This window comes from Trichechus manatus, unplaced genomic scaffold (assembly GCF_000243295.1).
Source record: "Trichechus manatus latirostris isolate Lorelei unplaced genomic scaffold, TriManLat1.0 scaffold00028, whole genome shotgun sequence".
Taxonomy (NCBI): Eukaryota; Metazoa; Chordata; class Mammalia; order Sirenia; family Trichechidae; genus Trichechus; species Trichechus manatus.
In genome coordinates, this window is record NW_004443964.1 from 22674851 (window position 1) to 22700450 (window position 25600).

Below are 25600 nucleotides of genomic sequence, written 5' to 3' on the forward strand. Positions count from 1 at the left end.
CCACTGTCTTTTAGAGAGAGGTGGTTAATTTATAGGTCCCTGGGTGGAGCAAAAGGAGCCCTGGTGGCACAGGGGTTAAAGTGCTCTGCTGTTAACCAAAAGGTCAGCAGTTCGAATCCACCAGCTGCGCCATGGGAGAAAGATGTGGCAGTCTGCTTCTGTTAAGATTTATAGCCTTAGAAACCGTAAGGGACAACTCTACGCTGTCCTATAGGGTCGAGTCAGAATCAGCTTGACTGTAATGGGTTTGTTTGTTTGTTTTTTGGTTTGGGGTGGTGCAAACGATTTGCTCTTGGCTACTAATCTAAAGGTTGGTGGTTCGAACCCAACCAGTGGTTCCACGGAAGAAAAGCCCTGGTGATCTGTTTCCATAAAGATTACAGCCAAGAAAACCCTATGGAGCAGTTCTACTCTGTAACACGTGGGGTCGCCATGAGTCAAAATTGACTTGTCGGCAATGAGTTTTGGTTAATTTATAAAGTACCAATGTGCGGTGATGTTTTTAAGCTTTATAAACATAGTGACACTTCCTTTATCCAGCTTTGTTGGAAGCTGTCTTGTTTTACCTAAAGGGATTGTCCACACAACTGAAGCTCCCTGGCTTCAAGTGCTAAAATGTCGATTTTAACCTTTTTAATAGCGAATGCTTGCCTGTTAACAAATAACTTGCTTCTTTGCCTTTTTAAGTAGTGAGCATACATTAACTTTTTCTGGAAGACTAAGCCACACTTTACTATCAACATAAATGACTGTCCTATTCTATGATACAGTAGTGTCTTCAGGGACTCTTGAAGAATGTAAGGCTGCTTGTCCTCTTTCTAAATACCCTCAGACTCCTAAAGTGGAGCTCATGTATCTGGTTTTTTTGATTCCTTCTATTCCATCAGTTGTCCCACTTGTTACTGGCAGTCGTCCTGGCTCTAGCCTGTCTAACTTTCAGATTCTAGGGACTCCTGTTGTGCTTGATGATGGGAAACCAGATGACTCCCCCATCAAAATTGTCCAATTACATCTGAAACACAATAAATCAGTTCTGACGATGTGAAAGTCTATAGACTCTGAGTGTGGGCCTAATGGGTTTTCCCTGAGCAAAAGTGGTAATGTCACCTAGGATTTGTGATATCTTAGCTGCTCAGAAAATTTTATTTCTTATTAATAACAAAGATTTGTAGGCCTTTATTCTGTGCCAGGTGCTGTACTAAGGCCTTTATATACATACTGTGCCTTGACAAATACTCAGACCAAGCCTATGAGGTAGGGATTCTTGTCATCTTCATTGTACAAACAAGAAAAACAAAGCTTAGAAAGTTTAAATAACTTGTCCAAGTTCACATAGCTGCTAAAAAAGTGTCATTGCTGGTATTTGAGATGAAGTCTCCCTAATGCCAGAGCTGGCCACTAACTACTACACTATACTGCCTTGTTCTTTTGTGGTCCTAAAGGAGTCCCTGGGTGGTGCAAATGATTAAGCACTGGACTAGTAACAGAAAGGTTGGTGGTTCAAACCCACCCAGAGGCGCCTCAGGAGACAGGCCTGGCAATCTTCTTCTGAAAGGTCACAGCCCTGAAAACCCTATCGAGCAGTTCTATTCTGCACACACGGGGTCGCCATGAGTCGGAATCGACTCAGTGGCAACCAAGAACACCAACAACTGAGGCTGCTGGTTAAATAATCGACTTAAAAGCGAGGAACACGTTCATAACTAGAATTTACAATCATAGACAGTGTGGCCATAACTTCTAAGACCGAAAAGAGACTGCTTACATGGGTGTAAACTTTCAAGCCCTTTTACTCACGAGAAGAAGAGGAGACCAGGTTAAAGGGAAGCATCAGGGAGAAGGTTTGCTGCTCATTTAGAAATTTCTACTTTTCCTTCATACAGAAGGACACCTTCACAACTCTATAGCTCAGTAACCTGGTCGGTCCACCTAATAGAATCACATTCTACAGAACTTTCTAGCAAAAGCATGGGGACTTCTTCATACCTACAGAAACTGGATTCTTATCAAGTGAAACTGGTCTTGAGTTGTTCAGCAGAGAACCAGGACAAGGAGGGGGACCGCCCCTTGAAGTGTGAATGGCACATACGAAGTTGTGTGTTATACAGGGGAGCCAGGATCCAAAGTCAGCTCATAAGGCAGAAAACACACATGGTCAAAATCACTTTTAAAATCCCCTAGCAAGACACCGTGGTGGAGACCCTAACTACCACTGAGTAAGTCCCACCTGGGTGGCTTTTCCTCTAGTGCTGGCACACAGTGGGTGAACACCACACGACATGAGTTCACTTTATTTTGAGCTTCATACCACTCAACAGACATGTTGTGCTATTTAATATTTCTACATAATCGTCAGATGAAATGGTAGTAATTCTTGTCATATATTATGAAGCAAGGCATGAGAATGTGGTGCCTGCTTTATTTCCTGTCGAAGTAGCTTCCCCACCCCCCAAAGCAAGCCGTGTCTACAGCTGTTCGTGTGCTACTGGATCTGTGGGGATAGAAAGGAAAGGGTCCCAGAGACAGAAGAGTGTTGTTCCAAAAAATACACCTGCTTACAAATATATATTGGTGGAACATGTGTCAATGCTAATTCCAAGACTCATTCTGCCAATCCGGTACACCTTCAGTGGTTTGGAATTGGGGACTGGGGACACAGAACCGCAGGGACAATGAGGACTTTTCAAAGGCAGCAGTACCGGTTTAGTAAGATCTAGTTCTAGCTGAAATGGCGGTAGCAGTAAGGCCCACAGCACTTCCAGGCCAGTCCTACTGCAAGATTGTGGGTGCTGTTCCTGGATGTGCAGCTTGAAGCCTGGTTCTGCAGTTTTCTAGGAGGTATTGAGAATGAATTCATTTTCTTTTAATAAATTATTTCACTGCAGACTCAGTTTCTGTTGCTTGAAACTAAGAATTCATATTGATAGAGGCGGCACAGGTGGGGTGGGGGAATCATGGAGTGCCTTGTATGTCATATTTAAAGCTATGGCTCGTTCTGGAAGGAATGGTAAGTCACTGAAGATGTCAAGCTAGAAAGTGATACGGGCATATTTTTGCATCAGTAACACTAGCCATAAATCACAAGTACCTGAAATATTGACAATAGCACATACAGAGATTGAGAAGTAGGACTTATATATTTAAGATACGTAGGGAGGGGGAGTTAGATGGTGGCTCAGTGGTTAATTTAACACTTGACTGCTAACGGAAAGGTCGGCTGTTTGGTTAGCAGCCCAGTGGTTCTGCTGGAGAAAAGATTCGGTGATCTGCTACCGTAAAGATTACAGCCTAGGAAACTGTATGCACAGTTCTACTCTGTCTTACAGGGTCACTGTGAGTTGGAATCGACTTGACAGCACATAACAGGGAGGGGGGAAGGATGAGAGAGAGCGGGTGAAGTAAAGGGTGACCCCCCGATTTCTAGCCCAGATGTCTGAAAGAATGGTAGTTCCTCTAACTGAGGTTAGCTGGAGCCAGAGTTAATAATTTATATTTGGACATACTGATTTTTTTTCTTTAAATTACACTTTTTATTTTGAGATAATTATAGATTCACATGCAGTTGTAAGATATAATACAGCTAGATCACATGTACTCCTTACCGTTTCCCCTCATGCAAAACTATAGTATAATATCACAAGGCTATTAACACTGATACAGTCAAGACACAGAACAGTTCCATCATTAACAAATTGGACTTCATCAAAATGAAAAGCTTTTGCCTGTGAAAGACCCTGTTAAAGAGGATGCACAGACATTACAGACTGGGAGAAAATATTTGCAAACCACATAGCTGACAAAAGACTTGTATCTAGAATATATAAAGAATTCTCAAAATTCAATGTTAAAAAGAATCCCCAAGCAATTCAGTTATAAAATGGGCAAGAGACATACACAGACATTTCACTAAAGAGGATACACAGATGGCAGATAAGCATATGAAAGATGTTCAGCGTCATTAGCCATTAGAGAAATTAAAACCACGATGGGATATCACTACACACGTATCAAAACCAAAAAATGCTGATAACATCAAATGCTGACAAGGCTGTGGAGAAACTGGATCACTCATAAATGGCTGGTGGGAATGTAAAATAGTGCAGCCACTTTTGAAAATAATTTTGCAGTTCCTTTTAAAACTAAAAAAAAAAAAAGGACTTACCATAGGACTCAGAAATTGCTCTCTTGTTTATCCTGGAGACTTTCATGCAGAAACTTGTACACCAAAGTGCATGGCTTTATTTGTAATAGCCAAAAAACTAGGAACTACCCAAATGTCCTCCAGTGGGTGAATGGTTACACAATCTGTGGCACATTCATACCAGCAATAAAAAGAAATGAACTATTGCTACATGCCACAACTTGGATGAACTGCAAGGAAACCATACTGAATGAAAAAAGCCAATCTCAAATGGATACATACTGCATGATTCCATTCATGAAATAACATAATTGTAGAGACGGAGAACAGATTAGTGATTGTCAGGGGTTAGGAATGGGGGCGGGGGGAAGAGTGGCTGTGGCTAATAGCGTGGCACGAGGGAGTCTTTCGATGACGGTACAGTTAAGTATCTTGAATGTGGTGGTGGTTACACGAAGCTACACGTGATAAAATTGCAAAATGCTAAACACACACTTCCACAAACGGTGCACATCCAATATGCTATATGGAGTGTACCAACGTCGATTTCCTGGTTTGGGATTGTAATATAGTTACGTAAGGTATAACCATTAGGGGAGGATGGGTGAAGGATGCGTGAGACCTTCCTGTACATTCCTTTGCACTTCCTGTGAATCCATAATTATTTCAAAATAAAAAGTAAAAAAAAAAAAGTCAGACTCAAAGTCAGCAGGACCAATCATGCAGCATTGTCTCATCATGTGTTTTTAGATATTTTTGACAGTTTGACTGTTGCTGCCCCATAAATGAATAGCGTACATGGAAATTTCAACAAAGCATTCTTTTCCAGTTTTGTGTATTGACAAATAATGACATTTGTTCCCTGTTTTGTCTGAACCTTAATTTTGTCATGTGTTTTTATCCCCTTTTTGATTGTTGAACTTGTGGCTGGACCATCTCACCCCGCCCCTTTTCTTCCCCCCAGGATGGTGGTGAATGTATGTGTTTGAAAGAGTTTATAGAGTTTTCTCTCTCTCTCTCTCTCTCTCTCTCTCTCTCGCTCTCTCTCGCTGTTTCTCTCTCTCTGTCTCTCTCTCTCTCTCTCTCTCGCTGTCTCTCTTTCTCTCTCTCGCTGTCTCTCTTTCTCTCTCTCGCTGTCTCTCTCTCTCTCTTGCTGTTTCTCTCTCTCTCTCTCGCTGTTTCTCTCTCTCTCTCGCTGTCTCTCTCTCTCTCTCCCCAGTGTTAAAAGTTCTTTGCAAAGCCCCAAATAAAAATGCATCTTTCCTTCTTCCTCCCTCATTCCGTCTCCAGATTGGGATGAGGATTTAAAACCTTTGGGTACCTTTAATGTAACTTACTCATTTTATGTTCCAAGCTTTATTGTAGCATCCTAAGACTGAGCATTCAGCCGCTTGGGAGTGTCTTGAGATTCTAAGCAGCTAAGAAATCCTAGGGCCGCCTTGTATTTTTTTCCGTGGTGACGAACCTTGTATTTAGTGGGAGTGAGATGGGGAGAAGCATTAATTATACAGAACTGTTCTTTGGAAAGCCTGGGTGTCCACTTATCCCCACCCCTCAAACAAAACAAAAACACTTAGTCATTCCTAATAACACTAAATAATACAAAATGCCAAGCTGGCCATACTTTTGAATAGTGACGGAAACCCATATATAACTTTGGCACAACATTAAAGCCAAGAGAAAATGAAATGTGGAAAACAAGCATTCAAGCCTCCTGTTTATGTCTGATTGGAACAAATCACTTCTCCTCAAAGCTGATGACCAACTAAATGGGATGAGAAAATCTCAAAGCTAATGACAGAAGACAATGTCTGCACACGTAGGAACTGTTGCATTGGTGTATGTTTTGCACATCGGTATATGGTGTATATTCTCTACAACAAAATAAACGAAATTTAGAAGAAAAGAAAAAAAAGACAATGTCATTTCCTAGCTGTATGGAGAGTTCTCAGTCCCCCGCTGAACGGCCAGTCAATATTACATGAGAAGAGCAGAAGTCATCCCCTTAACTGGGCCCCTAGTTCTCCATCCATACGGTTATTAGGGCTTTTGTGTCAGCTAGGATTACTGTGTTCTGTGGTCAGGAGCAGCCGTGTTAAGACATACCTATTCATCTCGGGAGAGAAGGTACCTTGTTGTATTTCTGATATAGCGCCTTGAATTCTTAAAGGAAAAAAGTTAGATTTATTTCAGTGCCAGAGGGCTGGTGCTAAAGCTGAAGTTTTAAATCCTAAGGATGGCTAAGAAAAGGTTTACAGACCAAAGCCACAGATTGCAGGTATTTTAAAACACTGGAGATGGCTTTTTTTTTTTTGGAAGGGTCATTCCGAACTGAAGCAAAGCAACCCCAAATTGAATCCTGTACCCACCCTCCTCTCCCCGTGTACATTCTGCCTTTCTGAATGAATGAAGGGATGAGGGATGAGGCTATAAACTAGTTGCTGAAATGGATACATAACAGCTTTGCCACCAAGGAGATTTCCTTAGCTGTTTGCTTGCATTGTTAGCTCTGCTTGCTTTGGGTGGTTTGTCGTTGAATCATTGTTGCATTTCACAGGATCTGGCTGTCAGCTGCCCAGGCGTCCCTCCTTAGACCCTCTTTACTCTGAACACAGGAACCGTGTGTGTGTGCATGGGAATAACAAGAGTGCCCACGTGCCTGCCAGTCTCTCTCGGATGCCCTGCGGTCATAGTGGGGTTTACGATCGCCAAGCCTCTTCAAAATGCCCTGGTTTTCCATGGTGATTCTCACTAGCTCCCGGTTCCTTGTTTCTCGGTTTAAGCTGAAAAACACAAAAACCCTGAGATGCGTGAAGAAGAAAAAAGCTCTTCCCGGATGGGAGTGGGGGAGGAGAGGAAGTCATGATGTCGTAAATGCAGGCTGCCTCCAGGTGGGCTGTACACTGTCCCCCTGAACCCTGAGGCCTCAGCATACTTGGCTTTGCCTGGCTGTTGAACCGCACTGTGCTGTGGGAAACCTGCGAAGCATTTGCAGGTTTACATCAGTGGTTCTCAACCCAGCTGCCTGCTACTGGAAGATTCTACTTGATGGGTCGGGGGTGGGGCCTGGGCATTTGTATTTTGTAAACATTCCCAGGTGGTTGTAATGTGAACCCAGGATTGAGACTCTCAGGTTTATGTGATCCAGGGAGGTCTACATCGCAAATGGCTGGAGACAAGCTTCCGGTCACCTCACTCTCCTCAGCTTTCAACTCTGTTCAGATAATCAAGAATACAGGCAAGGCATCTGGATGCTCCTGCGTACACACCCACACACACCCATACACACCCACTGAATTCTTGCCCTTGCTAAATTCTTTGGCCCTAATCACACTGCGTTGTTATTATTTATATAAATGTCTCCCCAACCAGGCCAGGAGTTCTTTGAAGTTAGGAAATATATCTCTCATCTGTCTGTATTCCAGTTGCCTAGCACATGGTAGGTGGTCAGGAAAGGATTTGTGGAACTGATTTTAAGAATGCTGTGTCACAGTCACAGCTATGTCATCATTTTACAAAAGTATTCAGTGTATTCTTACGACAAACTCTAGACCTGTCTCTTAGATGAGAAGAAATAGCTCTTTAGAGCTGGAGAAAGGGCCCCATTGTCTGTAGTTTTCATTCTCCTTAATATGGTCTCTCTGGTGTTCCCTCAAGATCACTTCCCTTAAGTGTTTCTCTCCCTTGGGGGATCCTAGCACTAAAACGCAACAAGGGGCTAAGACTTTCCAGAAATGAAGAGGAAGAACACTACCTCTTGGAAAAGTACTCGTTCCAACAGTCCACCTTGGCGGGGCCGCGGTGGGCATTTGCGATTTTCTGACACAGTTGCTTGTTTTCATATTCGATTTTGTCGATTCTCTTTTGTTCACCCTGGTAAGAAACCCCACCCCACCATGATGACATCACTACACTGCTCCAACACACAATGGCTTAGCATCACCTTCTCTGGGGAAGCGGCAAAGGGGCAAACTGAGTGGCCACTGCGGAGACTGGGAAAAGAGATTAGGAAACTAGGGGTGCTGTGGAGGGGGAGGCGGTGTATTCATAAATCTTTGGGTCAGGTGGGTATTTAGAAGGCTCCGGGACATCAGACTCTTCAGGACAGAGATAACAACCAACCAACCATGCTGTTTGGTTTGTGTCCAGTCACCTCTGACTCATGGCAACCCTATGTGTGTCAGAGTAGGAATGTGCTCCGTAGGGTTCTTGATGGCTGATTTTTTGGAAGTATATCGCCAGGCCTTGCTTCTGAGGTGCCTCTGGATGGACCTGAACCACCAACCTTTCACTTAGCAGCGAATTGCATTCACCAGGGACTCCAGGACATAGAGAAAAATTAGTAAAATGCATCTGCAGATGACAAGAACAAATACCTGTAGTTTGCTCAATTTTAAAATGTGATGTGTGTGCGCTGCTGGAGGTTTGGTGTCAACAGCAGGCTTCACTAGAGAAGAGGGATAAGAGAGCCACGTTATCACACAGGAGTCCTCAGAGCAGCCTCAGAAAACCTGCTAACATACTAGATAAGGACGCCAACAAGTAAACTTTATGATTTTGAATTCTGAGCTTAATCCAGTTCAAGAATTTTAGTCTGGTTTAATTTCTCCAATTGACACCTTTGAAGAGTTTTGAGCAGAAAAGAAAGAATGAGGAGGGCTAGAAAAAGTAAAATTTACAGAGATAAATGTCCTGCTAATCCAACGAAAGAGCTCTCTCCCACCCCCTCCTAATGTTACTAGGCTATCTATTGGGTGCTGAAGTCCTGTTCTCTTCTAGGTTACTTTGGCTTTAAGACATTAAATGGCTGTTTCCATCAGATGAATTCCCTGGTGTAAGATGAATTTTGTCACTTAACCAAACTCAGCAGATAAGGTTATATCATTGCAAATCTGTGTACTGGGCTGGTTTACTGTCAGTATCTCTGTGGGTGGACCTTTCCAGAACCCCTAATAGCAATAGCCAGCCCAAACTGCCCACGTACCTATTTGTATTCTATTCTTGTGAGATATATAGTGGCCAAAGTCCAGTTTCCTCCTGAAGGTTGTGCTTTGCCTGTGATTAGAGACAATTACAGGGTAGGCCAGGTAATCCAAGGAATTATTCATCTTCTCTTCCTAATCTCACTTCAGAAATGAGGCGCCCAGGCTCCTCTGTGAAGTGCTTAACTGTCCCATAAAAGGTTGTCATAGTTACCCAGTTATGACATCAGGGACAGGTGTCAGGAAAGGCATAGGCACAGCAGAGCCTGCCTGGCTGTCCCTGGGCTGCTGTCTTGAATGCGAACCTAGGTCCAAGTCAAGATGAGGGGCAAGGGACTACTAGGAAGCTTTCCCGCCTGCCTGGTCTGCAGATGCCACTAACACCGGAAGGAAAAGATGCGGCCTACTGGGAGGGGAGAGAATGCACAGGTAAAGAAATTCCAACCTTGGTTCCATATCTGGGGCTATAAACTGAGTAGTCTCTCTTGCACTGGTTTCCCTGAAAGTGTGAGACCACAGCTTTTTGGGGGTGAAAGATGACCTTTAAGATAACCTAATCCAATTCCTTCATTCTGCAGATGAGGCAACTAAAATCCAGAGCAGCAACGAAGCTGCCCAAGAACACATAGCAAATCAGTGGCAGAGCTGGACTCAGGATGTCGGTTTCCTGAATTCCAGGGACCATATTTGCTCTTTTAGGAAGGGCGTCTGCATCTTCCTGGCAGTGAGGGAGAGTCCTTTCTTCAAGGACAGAGACTGTGTTTTTTGCACATATTGGGAGTTCAGTAAATGCAGAGTTGTGGGCACTGTGTGGCTCAGAGTGGGCTGGAAGCTGCTCCAGAAAGCGTTGCAAAAGAACCTGATTCAGCTCCACACTAGCACAGGTGTAGCACATAGCAGGTGCTCAGTATGTTTGCTGATGATGAAAGGAAGCGCTAACACTGAGTGCTCAGTATGTCATCCTGGGCGCTTTCCTTGAATGTCACATTTAACCTTTCCAACAACCCTCGGAGTTAGGTGGTATTATTATTATGCTCATTTTCCAGTAAAGTGAGGCTCTGAAAGGTTCATTCCCCGGGGTCAGAATTCCAAGCCTGATTGCATAGATTCCAAGCTTTTAAGCACGATGTGGACTCTCAGTGAATGTTGGAAGCTGGTGCGCCCCAGAGCAGGGCTTCTCAAACTTTAATTTTCATAGGGATCTTGTCAATTGCACATTTTGATTCCGGAGGTCTGGGCTGGAGCCGAGATTCTGCATTTCTAACAAGCTCCTGGGTGATGTCAACGCTGCTGGTCCACAGCGGAGTTAGAGCTCAGAAACGGAACCCGGGGGGTCCCTGTTATCCAGAAAATTAAGCGACACGTGGGTGCACCCCCGTCAATAGTAGCATTTATTGCGTCCTGCATTTGGTTCAGTGAACGAAGTTACTGCACTTCCCAGTTTACAAAGATAATGTCTTAGCTGATGGTGGGGAAAGGACCCCTAAACTCCAGAGTGGCGGTATTACTGCCCCCGGCGACAGGCCCAGGGGTCTTCCGGAGTGTTCGCTCGGCGCTTAGCGGCGCCGTATTTCTGCAAATTGGAGCGCAGGTGGCTGCGGGCGCTGCGGCGCCTGGCGCTCCGCAGCTTCCCGCGCATGGCGGGGCCCGCCCCAGGGGCGGGACGGGGCGGGTCTGGGCGCTGGAGCCCCAGCCCAGCTGACCCGGCGCTTGTACCCCTCGCTCGCTCCTGCCCCGGCGTGCAGGGCCCGGCCGCCGCCATGGCGCGCCCGTGCGAGCTCTCAGTGGAGGACCTCAACGATCTGCTTTCGGACGGCAGCGGCTGTTACAGCCTTCCGAGCCAGCCCTGCAACGAGGTCACCCCGAGGATCTACGTGGGCAATGCGTGAGTCACTCCGACTGAACCCCAGCTGCCTGCCCCTCCCCAGGCGCCCCGCCCACCCGAAAGCCAGAGTCGGGGTGTCGGGAGGCGCAGGTCGGGGAGCGCGGGCGTGGTTGTCCTTCCCGGAGCTGCAGCGGGGCCAGGGAAGGGAGCCCAAGGCAAATCCCCGCGCGTGGGACGGAGGGGCAGGGCCCCGCCCGGGATCAGCACCGGCCCCCGGTTCGCCGGGTGAATGGAGCCCGGGGAATCCGCGGCCCGGTAGGCCGCCCGGCCAGCTCGGCGTCCGGCCCGAAGCCGCCACCCGGTAGGGCCCCAGCCTTGGGTGGGGCCGGACTTCCATGTTCATTGAACAGGTGGCCCGCCGTCGCCCGGCCGGTCTCCTGCCCGCGCGTCATGTGACAGCTGCCTAGTTCTGCAGTGAGGTCACCGCGGAATGTCTGCCTTCGCTGCCATGGCAACGGGCTGACGTCACAATCGGGCTTGGAACTTTCCGGGCAGGGCAGGCTCGGACCCGGGAATCGAAATCTTCTGAACCAGGGGTGCAGAGAGCTAGGCCGCAGTTTCCGCGTCCCTTCACCCGCCCCCGGGATAGGATTTGATTTACATGGGATTCTAGAACGATCTAGTGATAAACCTCATAAGGAGCCATCACCTAGAAAAGGCTCCTGACTTTCTCACAGCCAGGATATGTATTTATTGTTTATTGCTTCTAAGTTCTTATTAGCAAAACGGGAAAATTTTCCTGTTAGGCAAACTACTAGTAAGAATTTCTCAGCAACAGGAGTCAGTGTTAACATTCTGAGAGGTGCTGAAATGCAGCCCAAAGCAAAGAAAGATTATTAGCACGTGGGTAAAGCCTGGGGAAGGCTTAGGGTGATTTTCATGAGACTGTGAGGACTGTTACTAACTTCCTAATAAGCTCCATGGGCCCAAGAACTGCGTGTTGGAAACCTAGAACTAACTCACTCCTCATTTGACACTGAAGGAAGTGGTGGCCCAGAGAGGTTGAGGGACTGTGAGGATCAATGTTGTGTTCATGTTTGTATCCTCTGTCCCAGATTAGTACCTGCTGCTTAGCCTGCCAAGGACTGCCATGCAAATGGGGATCCCAGCCTCATGAGTGATGGGTCTCATCCATTCCATCATTCACCATATTAGTACCTACTATGTGTCAGGCACTGCATAATGCTCATTAGTATTAGTGATAGTAATGACGATACTGATAAGTTTGTTGGCTGTTAAGAATGAGTATTAGAGAAGGGAGATGAATGGGAGTGACTCGTCAAAGCTAATTATTTTACTGTTGATTTTTCCCTTGGCCACTGCTTTACAATTGTGTGCAGCGTCCTGAGCAGCAACAGCTAAAACAGACTCCCGGAGTCTCAGCCAAAGGCCCCAGTACTTACAAAGTTCTGAGGACCCCTTTCCCCCAACCACTCAAGCAGCAAGTGGGCCTTGGCACAAGGGGGAACCCTGCTCTTTTGGGAAATTTGCACACTCCGCTGGGGGTGCGTTGACAAGATACTGCTGTCACCACATTCCGAATGGGGACCAAGGCTGTGAATGTCTGGTGGTAGCCAGAGTGGCAAGTACTGATGACCACCCTAGAAAACACATCCTTTCCATCAGGCCAATCTGACCTTGACTGGGTGGGGGGTGGCTAAGTAGGGAGGATCAACTGAGCACCTAGTGCTGAGCTGACTTGGGCTCCCCCACCCACCGGGAGTCTCTTAGCAAAACCAGGACTCCATCCATGGCCTCACACTGGGCAGAGACTGAGCCTGTGTGCCACACTTTCTGGGCCTCTGGGTTTTGCAGTTGCTGTGGGCTTGAGAGGTAGAGGGGGTGGAAGACAGCAGGCTGGGTGTCAAGAGACCGAGGTCTGCTCCCAGCTCTGCCACTCAGCAGCCCGTGTGAGCACATTCACGTCCTTCTTCCTGTTCTGTCAGGGCCAGAGTTGAACTCTGTCAGATGGAGACAGTGCCATCCTTCTTTCCTTGGGGGGCTGCTGGACAGGGCAATTGAGGTCATGTAGGAGGAAGTATAAATCGAAGTATTAACTGCCATTTGAATTGGGATGTTGTTGTGAGAGGAAATAAAGGAGCCATCTGACTGTTCAGTCAAGTCGTTTGTAACCTCCTTAGTTCTCCTGGGGTCACTTGCTCCCCAAGTGCTAACTCACCCAGGAGAGCTCCAGAAACGTGGCTGGTGGAGGGTGGCAGAAAGGATCCCGCTGCGGGTTGCAGAAAGGGGCTGCTGCCCTTGATAATCCAAGGAAGGACATAGCCTGCCCACCACGTGACCATTTCCTTCTTCACTCATCCACCTCATTTTTACTCAGCACCTGCTGTCTGCCAGGTCCTATAGTAGGTTCTGGGGATACAGACCTGAAGCAGCCAGGGTTCCTCCCTCAGGGAGCTCACAGCCTGGACATTGAAACGAAAAAGCACAGCAGAGTGTTCGAATAGTATCAAAAACCAGACCCATTGTCATTGAGTTGATTCTGACTCATAGCGACCCTATAGGACAGAATAGAACTCCCCCATTGAGTTTCTAAGGCTGTAATCTGTATGGAAGCTGACTACCACATCTTCCTCCCACAAAGTGGCTGGTGGGTTTGAACCACTGACTTTTTCAATTAGCTGCTTAACCACTGTCCCACCGGGGCTCCTTGTTTGAATAGTAGCTGACACCAGTTGACGTGTCAGGCTCTGTCTATGAAATTGCTCATTTAGCCCTCAGTAGGTACTATTATTATCGTCTCTATATTTATGGAGAGGGAAACTGAGGCACAGAAATGACTTGCTCGAGGTTGCCTGACTGGTACATGGCGGAGCTGGACTCAGACCCAGGCAGTCCAGCTCCAGAGTCCATTTTTAGCCACCACAGTATAGGGAGCATGATGCCACATGGAACGGAAGGGAGATCGGGAAATACTGCAGAAGGGTGAAAGACGAGAGGGTGCATGTCTGTGGAGGTGAGGGAGGGCACTTCAGACAGAGGGGACAGTATGGGCATGAAACGCCTGGTCTATTTGGAGAAGGTGCTGGTTATTAGATATGGCTGGAGTTGGGGGAGGGTCATGAGATGAAGCTGGAGAAGCTGGCAGGGGCCGGACCATGGAGAGTTTCCTTGCTTTTTAAAATTTTTTTTATTCTGCTTTAGGTGAAAGTTTACAGAGTGTGTTAGTCATCTAGTGCTGCTGTAACAGAAATACCACAACTGGATGGCTTTAACAAAGAGAAAGTTATTCTCTCACAGTCTAGTAGGTTACAAGTCCAAATTCAGGCCGTCACCTCCAGAGGAGGGCTTTCTCTCTCCATTGGCTCTGGAGGAAGGTCCTTGTGCTACATCAGCCTTCCCTTGGTCTGGGAGCATCTCAGCACAGGAACTTCAGGTCCAAAGGGCATGCTCTCCTCTGGGCACTGCTTTCTTGGTGGTGTGAGGTCCCCCATTCTCCACTTGCTTCCCTTTCCTTTTATCTCTTGTAAGATAAAAGGTGGTGCAGGCCCACCCCAGGGAAACTCCCTTTACATTGGATCAGGGATGTGACCTTAGTAAGGGTGTTACAATCCCACCCTAATCCTCTTTAACATAACATTACAATCACAAAATGGAGGACAACCACACAATACTGGGAATCAAGGCCTAGCCAAATTGATACACACATTTTTGGGGGGACATAATTCAATCCATGACACAGAGCAAATTAGTTTCTCATTAAACAATTAATACACAGGTTGTTTTGTGACACTGGTTGCCAACCCCGTGATGTGTCACAATACTCTCCCCTTCTCCACTCCAGTTCCTTGTTTCTGTTTGTTCAGCTTTCCTGTCTCTTCCTGCCTTCTTGTCTTTGCTTTTGGGCTGGCGTGCCCGTTTAGTCTCGTATACATGATTGAACTACGAAGCACGTTCCTTACGTGTTATTGTTTGCCCTATGACCCATTGCTGTTGAGTCAATTCCAACTCATAGAGACCCTATGACCTGTCTAATCTTTGGCTGAAGGCTGAACCTCGGGAGTGACTTCAGTACTAAGTTAAAAGGGTGTTGGGGGCCATACTCTTGGGGTTTCTCCAGTCTCTGTCAGACCAACAGACTTGGTCTTTTTTTTGGTGAATTTGAATTTTGTTCTGTATTTTTCTCTCACTCTGTCTGGGACCCACTACTGTGATCCCTGTCAGAGCAGTCCGTGGTAGTAGCTGGGCACCATCTAGTTGTTCTGGGCTCGGGTGGAGGCTGTGGTAGTTGTGGTCCATTAGTCCTATGAACTAATCTTTCCCTTGTGTCTTTGGTTTTATTTATTCTCCTTTGCTCCAGCTGGTGTGGGACCGGTAGATGCATCTTAGATGGCCGCTCGCAAGCTTTTAAGACCCCAGATGCTGATCACCACAGTCAAATGTAGAACATTTTCTTTATGTTATGCCAGTTGAGCTAGATGGCCCTCAAGACCGTGGTCCCCAGCCCTCATCCCAGTAACGCAGTCCCTCAGGGAGTTTGGTTATGTCTGTGAAGCTTCTATGACTTGCCTTGGTCAAGTTGTGCTGACTTCCCCAGTATTGTGTACTGTCTACCCTTCACCCAAGGTACCGCTTATCTACTATCTAGTTAGTGATTTTCCCTTCCCACTCTTCCTCTCCCTCATGACCATCAGAGATTGTTTCTTTCTGTGTGTAAACCTTTTCTTGAGTTTTTATAATAGTGGTCTCATATAGTATTTGTCTTTTTGTGACTGGCTTATTTCACTCAGCATAGTGCCTTCCAGATTCATCCATGTTGTGAGATGTTTTGCAGATTTCATCATTGTTCTTTACTGTTGTGTAGTGTTCTCTTGTGTGTATGTACCATAGTTTGCTTATCCATTCATGAGTTTATAGACACTTAGGTTGTTTCCATCTTTTCGCTATTGTGAATAATGCTGCAGTGAACATGGTGTGCATATGTCTATTCATGTGACAGCTCTCATTTCTCTAGGATATATTCCTAGGAGTGGGAGAGCTGGATCATATGGTATTTCTATTTCTAGCTTTTTAAGGAAGCCTCATATCGTTTCCCAAAGTGGTTGTACCATTTTGCATTCCCACCAGCAGTGCATAAGAGTTCCAGTCTGCCCGCAACCTCTCCAACTTTTGTTATTTTCTGTTTTTTTTTGATTCGTGCCAGTAATGTTGGGGTAAGATGGTATCTCATTGTAGTTTTGATTTGCATTTCTCTAATGGCTAGTGATCGCAAGCATTTCCTCATGTGTCTGTTAGCTGCCTGAATGTCTTCTTTGAAGTGTCTGTTCATTTCCTTTGCTCATTTTTAAAATGGATTATTTGTCTTTTTATTGTAGAGGTGTTGGGTTTTCTTACAGATTTAGAGTGGGTTTCCTTGCTTTGCCACAAGGCTTGGCTTCTTCCCTATCTTCTTCCCCTTGGGGCTACCGGTTCGTCCATTTATCATCCCCTGTGCTGTCTCCTATGCAGGTCTGTGGCTCAAGACATCCCCATGCTGCAGAAACTGGGCATCACCCATGTCCTGAACGCTGCTGAAGGCAGGTCCTTCATGCATGTCAACACCAGTGCCAGCTTCTACAAGGACTCCGGCATCATCTACCTGGGCATCAAGGCCAATGACACACAGGAGTTCAACCTCAGCGCCTTCTTTGAAAAGGCTGCAGACTTCATTGACCAGGCCCTGGCTCAAAAGAATGGTAAGTGGCCTGCTGCCCAGGAAAAAAATGGGAGGCAGGTTTGGCTGGACTGTCCTTCCAGAAAACAGGCCCACACAGACCTCCTCTTGGAAGCCCCCTGGCTTCCCATCTCTTGTGGTGAATGACTGAGAGCGTCAGGGCTCCCTACTCACTTGGCTGTCTGTCAAGTGGTCCCGTATGACCCACGATGACAGTCCCGGGGTCCTTGCGTTTGATTTGATTTTGCTTGAGGGTAGCTTTCCAGCCACTTATAAAATGCTTTCTGCAGCTCCTGAGCATAAATTAAGACTGAAGCAGAGCTCTGCGGTGCTGGCACATCCTGAAGAGGAATACTAGAAAGCCAGAGGGCAGACAGCAGCTGAGCAGGCTGGGCTGCTTGCCCTTTGTTTTTAGGTTTTTTCCTTCAGCTCCTCCCTTTACCTTTTGCTGCTTCCTACAGCCTCTTCCTTCTCCCCACCCTAAACCGTTCAGGGGGAGATGACCTCCCACTGAGGCGTGATCAGCCTTGTCCCCGGATTCTAGCCTATCTCTGCTACACTGACGCTTCTGTGCCCAGCAGCCTCCCCACCGAACGATTTCTAGTAAACTGAGTTTACTAGACCACTGGATAGCCCACAGCTGGGGCCCAGGAGACAATGGAATCTGTAGGCTTTACTGTCAAGTCCTTCACGGTCCTGTCCCTGTCAGCCCCCTAGCTCAGCCCAGCTCCCTCCGTTCTGGTGGCACTGAACTCCTTCTATATTGATGGAAAACCAGGGGGCCAGTTAGGGGGATGCGTTTTGTTCTTCCTGTATAATATTAACTGGCCATTCATGCAGGGGACTTAGAGCTCTCTGACTTTACTTCCTCTCTCCATACAACTAGGAACAACCTGACTTTTTGTGACTGCCTGTCTTAGTCCAGGGTCTTCAGTCTGGAAAGCTCTCTCTGCCTTTTTCCACCCTCTCCTCTGGCAAACTCCACCTTGTACTTAGCACTGGGTATAAGTGTCCCCACTTCTTCTATGAAGTCTGCTCTCAGGTTTGGTCCACTGTGTCCCTTGTCTATCTCCCCAGCACCTAACATAGCATCGGGTACATAGTAGGTGCACCATAAATACTTACCAAATGAGGGACACAAGTGAATTCCATTGGCTTTAATGCCAGGTGTAAGTGCTCCTGAGATGGACTGGCCAAGTGAGTCACCAGACACACCCTGGCCTTCCTCTGTGTGCAGGACTCTGCACCGTGGGCACCCAGGGGCCCATCATCAGGGAACCTCAGAGGAGGGAGTAGTCCCTTCCACCAGAAGATCAAGGGGGGCTTCGTGGAGAAGGCGGCATCTGGCTGGTTCTGGAAGGATGGGAGGTTGAAGACCCTTCCCCTGGTGGGCTCTGTGTGACCTGGGAACACTAGGTATGTTACAGGTGGGAAGGTAGCTGCTTTGCAGAGGGACTGACTCTCAGGGCAGGGGTGGGAAGACCCCACTCGGAATACTTTGGGGAGACTAGCCAGAGAGTGAATGGGCAGCAAAGTAGAAGACTCCTGCTCCCTGATTTGAGAGGTGTGGAAAAAATAGAGTGATGTTTTGAGGGGTGATAAGAGCAGAAGAGGCTATGTTTGACTCTGTGATAGCAGATTTCTCTTTATTTTACTTGGATCCGCAATCAAAGCACATGGAAACAGCAGTCAAGAAATCAGACGGTGTATTGCATTGGGCAAATCTGCTGCAAAAGACCTTTTTAAAGTGTTAAAAAGAAAAGACGTCACTTCAAGGACTAAGGTGCACCTGACCCAAGCCATGGCATTTTCAGTCACTTCATATGCACGCGAAAGCTGGACAGTGAATAAGGAAGACAGAAGAGGAATTGATGCCTTTGAATTATGGTGTTGGTGAAAATACTGAATATACCATTGACTGCCAGAAGAATGAGCAAATCTGTCCTAGAAGAAGTACAGCCAGAATGCTCCTTAGAAGCAAGGATGGCAAGACTTCATCTCACTTACCTTAGACATGTAATCAGAAGGGACCAGTCCCTGAAGAAGGACATTGTCTTAGTTATCTAGTGCTACTATAACAGATATACCACAAGTGGTTGGCTTTAACAAGCAGAAATTTATTCTCTCACAGTCTGAGAGGCTAGAAGTCCGAATTCAGGGAGTCAGTTCCCAGGGAGGGCTTTCTCTCTTTTTCAGTTCTGAGGGAAGGTCCTTGTTATCGATCTTCCCGTGGTTTAGGAGTGTCTCAGCCCAGGGACCCTGGGTCCAAAGGACATGCTGTCCTCCTGGTTCATTCTTGGTGGCATGAGGCCCCTTGATCTGAGGTGATGCTGTGTGGGAAACCATGGCGGTGGATAAAGCATTCTTTAAGTCTATGGATGGTGGTTTTGGCAGAAGCATTGCATGCAGGAAAGGCAAATCCGTATCCAGAGTAAGTGTCTATTCCAGTAAGAACAAAACGCTGTCCTTTCCTCGATGGAAGCAGTCGAATGTAATCAACCTGCATCAGGTTGCTGGCTGATCACCTCAAGGGATGGTGCCATATCGGGAACTCAGCATTGGTCTCTGCTGCTGGCACACTGGGCACTCAGCAGTGGCTGTAGCCAAGTTGGCCTTGGTGACTGGAAGTCAGTGTTGCTGAGCTCATGCATAACCTGCATCCCTGCCACCACTTTTATGAGCCCATTGGACAATGACAGGAGTGGCTAGGGAAAGAGGATGACTGGTTTCCACAGAACACATCATCCTAACCACTTGATTGTTAAAATCCTCCTCTGCTGAGGCCACCTTTTGGTGAGCATTCACATGAGGCACAAATATCTTCACTTCTTTGGCCCATTCAGAGAGGTCTGTCCACATACCTCGTCCCCATACCTCCTTGTCACCAATTTTCCGATCATGTTTCTTCCAAGTCCCTGACCATCCAGGGACTTAAAGCCCATGAATCAGTATACAATCGCACATCTGGCCATTTCTCCTTCCAAGCAAAGTGAACAACCAGGTGCACTGCCCAAAGTTCTGCCCGTTGGGAGGATTTCCCTTCACCACTGTCCTTCAGGGAGGTCCCAGAAAGGGGCTGTAGTGCTGCCGCCGTCCACTTTCGAGTGGTGCCTGCATATCTCACCAAACCGTCTGTAAACCAGGCACGAGTTTTCTCTTCCTTGGTCAACTGATCGTAAGGAGCTCCCCATGAGGCCACAGGTGCAGACTGGGAGATGGAAGGTAATGTGACAGGAGTGGAGACCATGGGCATTTGGGCTACTTCCTCATGCAACTTACTTGTGCCTTCAGGTCCTGCTTGAGCCTGATCATATACCACTTCCACTTAATGATGGAGTGTTGCTGTGCATGTCCAACATTATGGCTGTGTGGGTCAGACAACACCCAGTTCACGACAGGAAGCTCAGGCCGCGGGGTTACTTGGTGGCCCACAGTTAAGCGTTCAGTCTCTGCTAAGGCCCAGTAACAAGCCAAAAGCTGTTTCTCAAAAGGAGAGTAGTTATCATATTGGCTGGTGTGATTGATCCTGATTACCAAGAGGAAATCAGATTGGTATTACATAATGGAGGCAAAGAAGAGTATGTCTGGAATGCAGGAGATCCCTTAGGGCGTCTCTTGGTACTACCATGATCTGTGATTAAGGTCAATGGAAAACTACAGCAACCCAATTCTGATATGATTCATAATGGCCCAGACCCTTCAGGAATGAAGGTTTGGGTCACTCACTAAGCAAAGAACCATGACCAGCTGAGGTGCTTGCTAAGGGTAAAGGGAATACGGAATAGGTGGTAGAAGAAGGTAGTTCTAAATACTAGTTACGACTGCGTGCCCAGCTGCAGAAAAGAGGACCGTAATTGTTATGAATATTTCTGCTTTGTATGTGTGCATCAAACATTTTTGTTTTCTTATAAAATATAAGATGTAAACAGGGCTAGTGTGTTTTCAGTTATGTGTGTGTTAGTTGTATCGTGTTGGGTGCAAGTATTACTTTAATTTGTCTTTATTCCGAGGTTATGTATGGTTTAAGGAGATGTGTACAGGTGCCAAGTTGACAAGGAGTGGACTGTGGTCACTAAGGTTGTGTGTCAGCTTGGCTGGGCCATGATTCTCAGTGGTTTGGCAGTCGTGATGTAGTTTGGCAGTTGTATAATGATGTGATCATCTCCGTGATGAGATTTGATATAATGGGATCACCTCCATGATGGGATCCGCTGTGAGTAGCCAACCAGTTGAAAGGGAGTTTCGTTGGGTATGTGGCCTGCGTCCAATATAGATGGACTTTCTGGCAAGGCTTGCAGGTTTTTGCTTGCTCTGGCTCCTGTTCATCTGACCTCTGGTTCTTGGGACTTGAGCTATCAGCTTACCTGCTGCCTTGCCTGCCAATCTTGGGATTCATCAGTCTTCACAGCCTGTGATCCAGAGCCCTGCTGTCTGACCTGCCAATCTTTGGTTTGCCAGTCCCTGCAGCTACGTGAATCAGGAGAGGCCTCCAGCCTGACCCACGGACTTGGGACATTCCAGCCTCTGTAATCGCATAAGCCATTTCCTTGATATAAATCTCTCTCTATATATATTTATACCATTTACTGATTTTGCTTCTCTGGAGAACCCAGCCTAAGACAGACATCATAACTGGTAAAGTAAAGGGTCAGCAAAAAAGAGGAAGACTCTCAACGAGATGGGTTGACACAGTGGCTGAAACAATGGGCTTAAACATAGCAACAGTTGTGAGGATGGTACAGGACTGGGCAGTATTTCGTTCTGTTGTACATAGGATCTCTAACTGACTCGACGGCACCTGACAACAATAGAGGCGCTCGTGGGTAACCATTCACTTGGTTAGTCACCAAATATCTTTTGAGCACCTAGCATGTGCTAGAGATTGTAGGGGGCATCCAAAAATCAATAGTCCACAGTTATTGCCTGTCTTAGTCATCTAGTGCTGCTCTAACAGAAGTACTATGAGTGGATGGCCTCAAAAAAGAGTTTATTCTCTTACAGTCCAGTAGGCTACAAGTCCAAATTCAGAACATCAGCTCCAGGGGAAGGCTTTCTTCGTTGGCTCTGGGGGAAGGTCCGTGTCATCAATCTTCCTTTGGTCTGGGAGCTTCTCTGCGCAGGAACATTAGGTCCAAAGGACACGCTCTGCCCCTGGTGCTGCTTTCTTGGTGGTATGAGGTTCCCAAGTGTATCTGCTCACTTTTCTCTTTTATATCTCAAAAGAGATTGGATTAAGACACTATCTAATCTTGTAGACATCATCAGTATAACCTCATCATAGTGACAGAGTTTACAACATATGAGTTCACATATAACCTCATCATAGTGATAGAGTTTACAACACATAAGGAAATCGCATCAGATTACACAATCATACAATACTGGGAATCATGACCCAGTCAAGCCGACAGACATTTTTGGGGGACACAGTTTAATCCATGACATTGCCCTTAAGGAATTCTCATTCTGGAAGAGCAGGGTTGATCTGAGCGTGGCCAATAATAACACGCTGTAGTAGTGGATGTACTATGTGCCACCAGAGGAATCATAGTGTTGGTGAATATTTATTGCATACTCATGTATGCCAGGGACTAGCCTAAGAGCCTTATATATTGTCTTGTTTAATCTCACAGCCATTTGTGCAGTGAGCATTAATAGCATAGATGTGAAAACTGAAGCACTGTGAGGTTAAAAAACCAAAACCATACCTATTGCTGTTGAGTCGATTCCCAGTCACAGAGACCCTATTGGACAGGGTAAAACTGCTCCACAGGGTTTCCAAGGCTGTAAATCTTTACAGAAGCAGATTGCCACATCTTTCTCTTGCGGAGCAGCAGCTGGGGGGTTTGAACCGCCCACCTTTCGGTTAGCAGCTGCATGCTTTAACCATTGTGCCTCCAGGGCTCTTTACTGAGGTCAGGTGAGTTAAATAGTTTAATAACCGGCAAGTTAAAATTTAAACTCAGGTTCATATGACTTCAAAGATTTGGGTTCTAAATCCCTATGCTGACAATGGAAATACGTGATGGTGTCTTAAGGTACAAGTAGGAGTTTTCTAGCTAGCCAACAGGGAGAGGATGTTCCATATGGAGGGTACAATGTATGCAAAGGCACAGAGATGAGAAGAAGCATGGAAAGGTCTGTCAGCCATGGGTAGCTGGCCTTGTAAACCACACCTTGGAGACTAGCCGCTACCCTACAAACGTTGGCAGGTCATATTTGTACTTAGAAAGGTGTGTGGATTGGTGGTGGTGAGAGTAGAGCAAGAGAGCTCAGTTTGGAGATGTTGGGGTGGTGCAGGTGAGAGGTGCTGAGGACCTCTTGGGGTAGGGGTAGAGAGAAGCAGAGATCATGGCTCAGAGTGGCTCCCCCTGACCTGCTGGGACTTTTCTGATGATGCCCTTGACCATCTCCTTGCCATTCATTCCTTTGTTCATTTGCCAAGTGTTGGGGATGCTGCAGGGGGCAAAACAGACAGACATGCCTGCCCTGTGGAGCCGAGGGGGTAGTGGGAATCCCCGAATTTGTAGCCAGTTGGTCCAAAGTGTGGGTGTCCTGGGAACCCTGAACTTCTGGCTGGCGTCTCAAGTCTTGGGCAGACTTGGCAGTGGAGAGGACTGTGAGATCTGACCTAACTGAGTGGTTAAGGTCAGAAAAACAGCATTGCAGTTGGTGTCGCAACAGAAGAGACTAGAAATGACTAGTTGCAGTTGGTGTCAGAGAAGACATTTGGCGTTGATTTCAGATAAGAAGACACACATCATATGCAGCTATGAACATTCTAGTGCATTTCTTTTAGTGAACATGTGTACACATTCCTGCTGGGCATGTACCTGGAAGTGGAGTCACTAAGTCGTAGGGGATGCGTGTGTTCGGCTTTAGTAGATACAGCCACACAGTCTTCCAGAGTGGTTGTACCAATCACCACCCGCTTCATCCATGTATTAGAGCTCTAATACCACATCGTCACCAACACTTTGTGTTTTCCATCTTTTTCATTTTAGCCATTAGGTGGGTGTGCAATGGCATCACATTGTGGTTTTCGTTTGCATTTCATGGACTAGAGTTATTATGTGACTGGACATCCCAGCTCATGATGTTTTCCCTGTTTCTTACAGGCCGGGTGCTTGTCCACTGCCGCGAAGGTTACAGCCGCTCCCCAACTCTAGTCATCGCGTACCTCATGATGCGTCAGAAGATGGACGTCAGGTCTGCTCTGAGCATTGTGAGGCAGAACCGTGAGATCGGCCCCAATGATGGTTTTCTGGCCCAACTCTGCCATCTCAATGACAGACTAGTCAAGGAGGGGAAATTGTAACTCTAGGGTGCCCCCACTGCCTCTCCTCTAGAGGCCAACAGGGGAGGCCCTGGGTAAGTGTCCCAAGCCGCCATGTTTAGAATCACAGTGTACCCTGCTCCTAGCATCACCAGGCACTTGCCAATGAGTCTGTCCCAACACAGCCCTGGGCCACTTCTCCCCTGAGGAGCACATAAAGAAGCTTGCTGAGAAGTGCATCCTTGCTCCCTGATGTGTCCTGTTCCTGTAATTTGTGATGTCCTGTCCCCAAGGCAGGGGCCCAGAGGGGCAGGCCTGTGACATGCACGCTTCTCAGTGACCCAGGGCAGGAGCTCTGTGGACGCTTACAGGGGCACCTCATGACCTTCGCCCCACTCCTGGCTTCTCTCCTGAGTGGGGACGGTGGCATCTTGAACTCTAGTGAGGGAACTATGCAAACACAGGTCCCTCTCTCCCCACCATGTCTTTGCCCCTGATCTCCCAGCCTTCCACACCCTGCTCGCAGGTATGGCCACGTCATGACGTCTGAAGCAAGAGGGGTAGGAGTGCCTGCCAATTGTTAGAGGATGGAAATTTCCACAGAGAGACCTTATTTTAAGTATTTCCTTAGGATTAAAGAGGCCCTCTGAGTGGGCAAACGAATTCTCTTGGAAGACTCTCCTAGATCCAGAGAGTCTTAAAAATGTGACTCTCTGGACGGCTTGAGTTCAGAATCCACAGTGTTGGACTGTTTCACTTGACCTGTTCTCAGTCACTTGGTTTGTTACAAGAGCGAAGCCTGGGGCCTAACTGTATTTTTCTTTTTTAGAAAACAGGGTGTTGTAGTCTAACCTATTTAAAAACCCCACCATTTAGAGAATTACAAGGGTTTTGTCCTGAATTATAGTGTTGGTGAGCCCAAGCCATTCGTTCTAACTGCTTTTTGTCTCGGTTGCTATTCCAAGAGCAAAGGGAGGAAATCGGCCAATTACAGCGTGCATGTGGGGGGGTGTGGGGGTGTGTCTCTGGGAAACGCAGCCAGAGGCTGAGCAGGGAAATGAGCGGTCCCAGGCTCACACCCAGCCCACTTACAGGAGGTTCTTCCCCTCCCTGGGGCCTGTGCAAGATCCCTGGAGCCTTGGGAGCAAAAGTGACTCAGCAGGGCAGAAATAAAACATGGCGGAGCATCCAAACAAAAACAAGCAACCTCTTTTAGGACTTTCCTTAGGATGCAGTTGGAACGCACTGGCACTTACGCTCATGTGTGCATGTTTGTTAGAATATAAGAGTTTTGTTTTGAACACAGTCTTGTTAGGGTTTTGCATTATTATCATTATGGAAACGGATGCAAAGCTGTTTATCTTCAGGGTCCCTAAGGGCAGAGGGGTGGTCTCAGGCACACCCTCAGCGCCTAGCACAGAGGTGTCTGATAAAAGAATTAACCCCCTCCCTTTTTTGCCTGCAAGTATATGTAAGGCATGTAGGGTGTTGTTCTGTTGGATGTACTAAGCTTCCAGGAGCCTGAATTTGTGGTAGGATCACTTGCCAGGGTGTGCAAAGGAGTCTTACCTGAAGTGAAATATCAGGGACTTTCGTTGAATATTTGAAATTCAGTTTTAAATTTAAGTTCAAGAAGTATTAACAT

At 46.9% G+C, this 25600-nt stretch overlaps 2 protein-coding genes across 3 annotated transcripts; one reads left to right on the top strand and one right to left on the bottom strand.

The window, feature by feature from the left end:
- Window positions 1-5388: 5388 nt before the first annotated feature.
- CFAP97D1 (CFAP97 domain containing 1) lies at window positions 5389-9277 on the bottom strand. Of its 2 annotated transcripts, XM_004374318.1 has the most exons (6): window positions 9126-9277; window positions 8518-8588; window positions 7896-8014; window positions 6801-6924; window positions 6248-6304; window positions 5487-5606 (listed from the first exon to the last, which is right to left on the bottom strand). In XM_004374318.1, the coding sequence occupies exons 1-5, from the start codon at window positions 9247-9249 to the stop codon at window positions 6248-6250; spliced, it is 495 nt and encodes a 164-aa protein (XP_004374375.1). In that variant the 5' UTR covers window positions 9250-9277; the 3' UTR covers window positions 5487-5606. The 2 variants fall into 2 exon arrangements, with proteins under 2 accessions (XP_023584921.1, XP_004374375.1); XM_023729153.1 differs by lacking the exon at window positions 6801-6924 and having other exon boundaries at window positions 5389-5606; window positions 6244-6304; window positions 9126-9249.
- A 1606-nt stretch (window positions 9278-10883) lies between these two features.
- DUSP3 (dual specificity phosphatase 3) lies at window positions 10884-24063 on the top strand. Its single transcript, XM_004374319.3, has 3 exons — window positions 10884-11008; window positions 16475-16701; window positions 23798-24063. Exons 1-3 carry the CDS (start codon window positions 10884-10886, stop codon window positions 23995-23997), a joined length of 552 nt encoding a protein of 183 aa, XP_004374376.1. The 3' UTR covers window positions 23998-24063.
- Window positions 24064-25600: the final 1537 nt, after the last annotated feature.

Coding starts and splice junctions, on each gene's coding strand:
- CFAP97D1 (XM_004374318.1), bottom strand. CDS start 9,249: ATGAATAATTCCTTGGATTACCTGGCCTACCCTGTAATTGTCTCTAAT. Junction 8,589..9,125: donor CAAGAATAGAATACAAATAG/GTACGTGGGCAG, acceptor CCTCTTCTCTAG/TGAAGCCTGCTGTTGACACC. Junction 6,305..6,800: donor CATCCGAGAGAGACTGGCAG/GCACGTGGGCAC, acceptor TTTTCCTTTAAG/AATTCAAGGCGCTATATCAG.
- DUSP3 (XM_004374319.3), top strand. CDS start 10,884: ATGGCGCGCCCGTGCGAGCTCTCAGTGGAGGACCTCAACGATCTGCTT. Junction 11,009..16,474: donor AGGATCTACGTGGGCAATGC/GTGAGTCACTCC, acceptor TCTCCTATGCAG/GTCTGTGGCTCAAGACATCC. Junction 16,702..23,797: donor GGCCCTGGCTCAAAAGAATG/GTAAGTGGCCTG, acceptor TGTTTCTTACAG/GCCGGGTGCTTGTCCACTGC.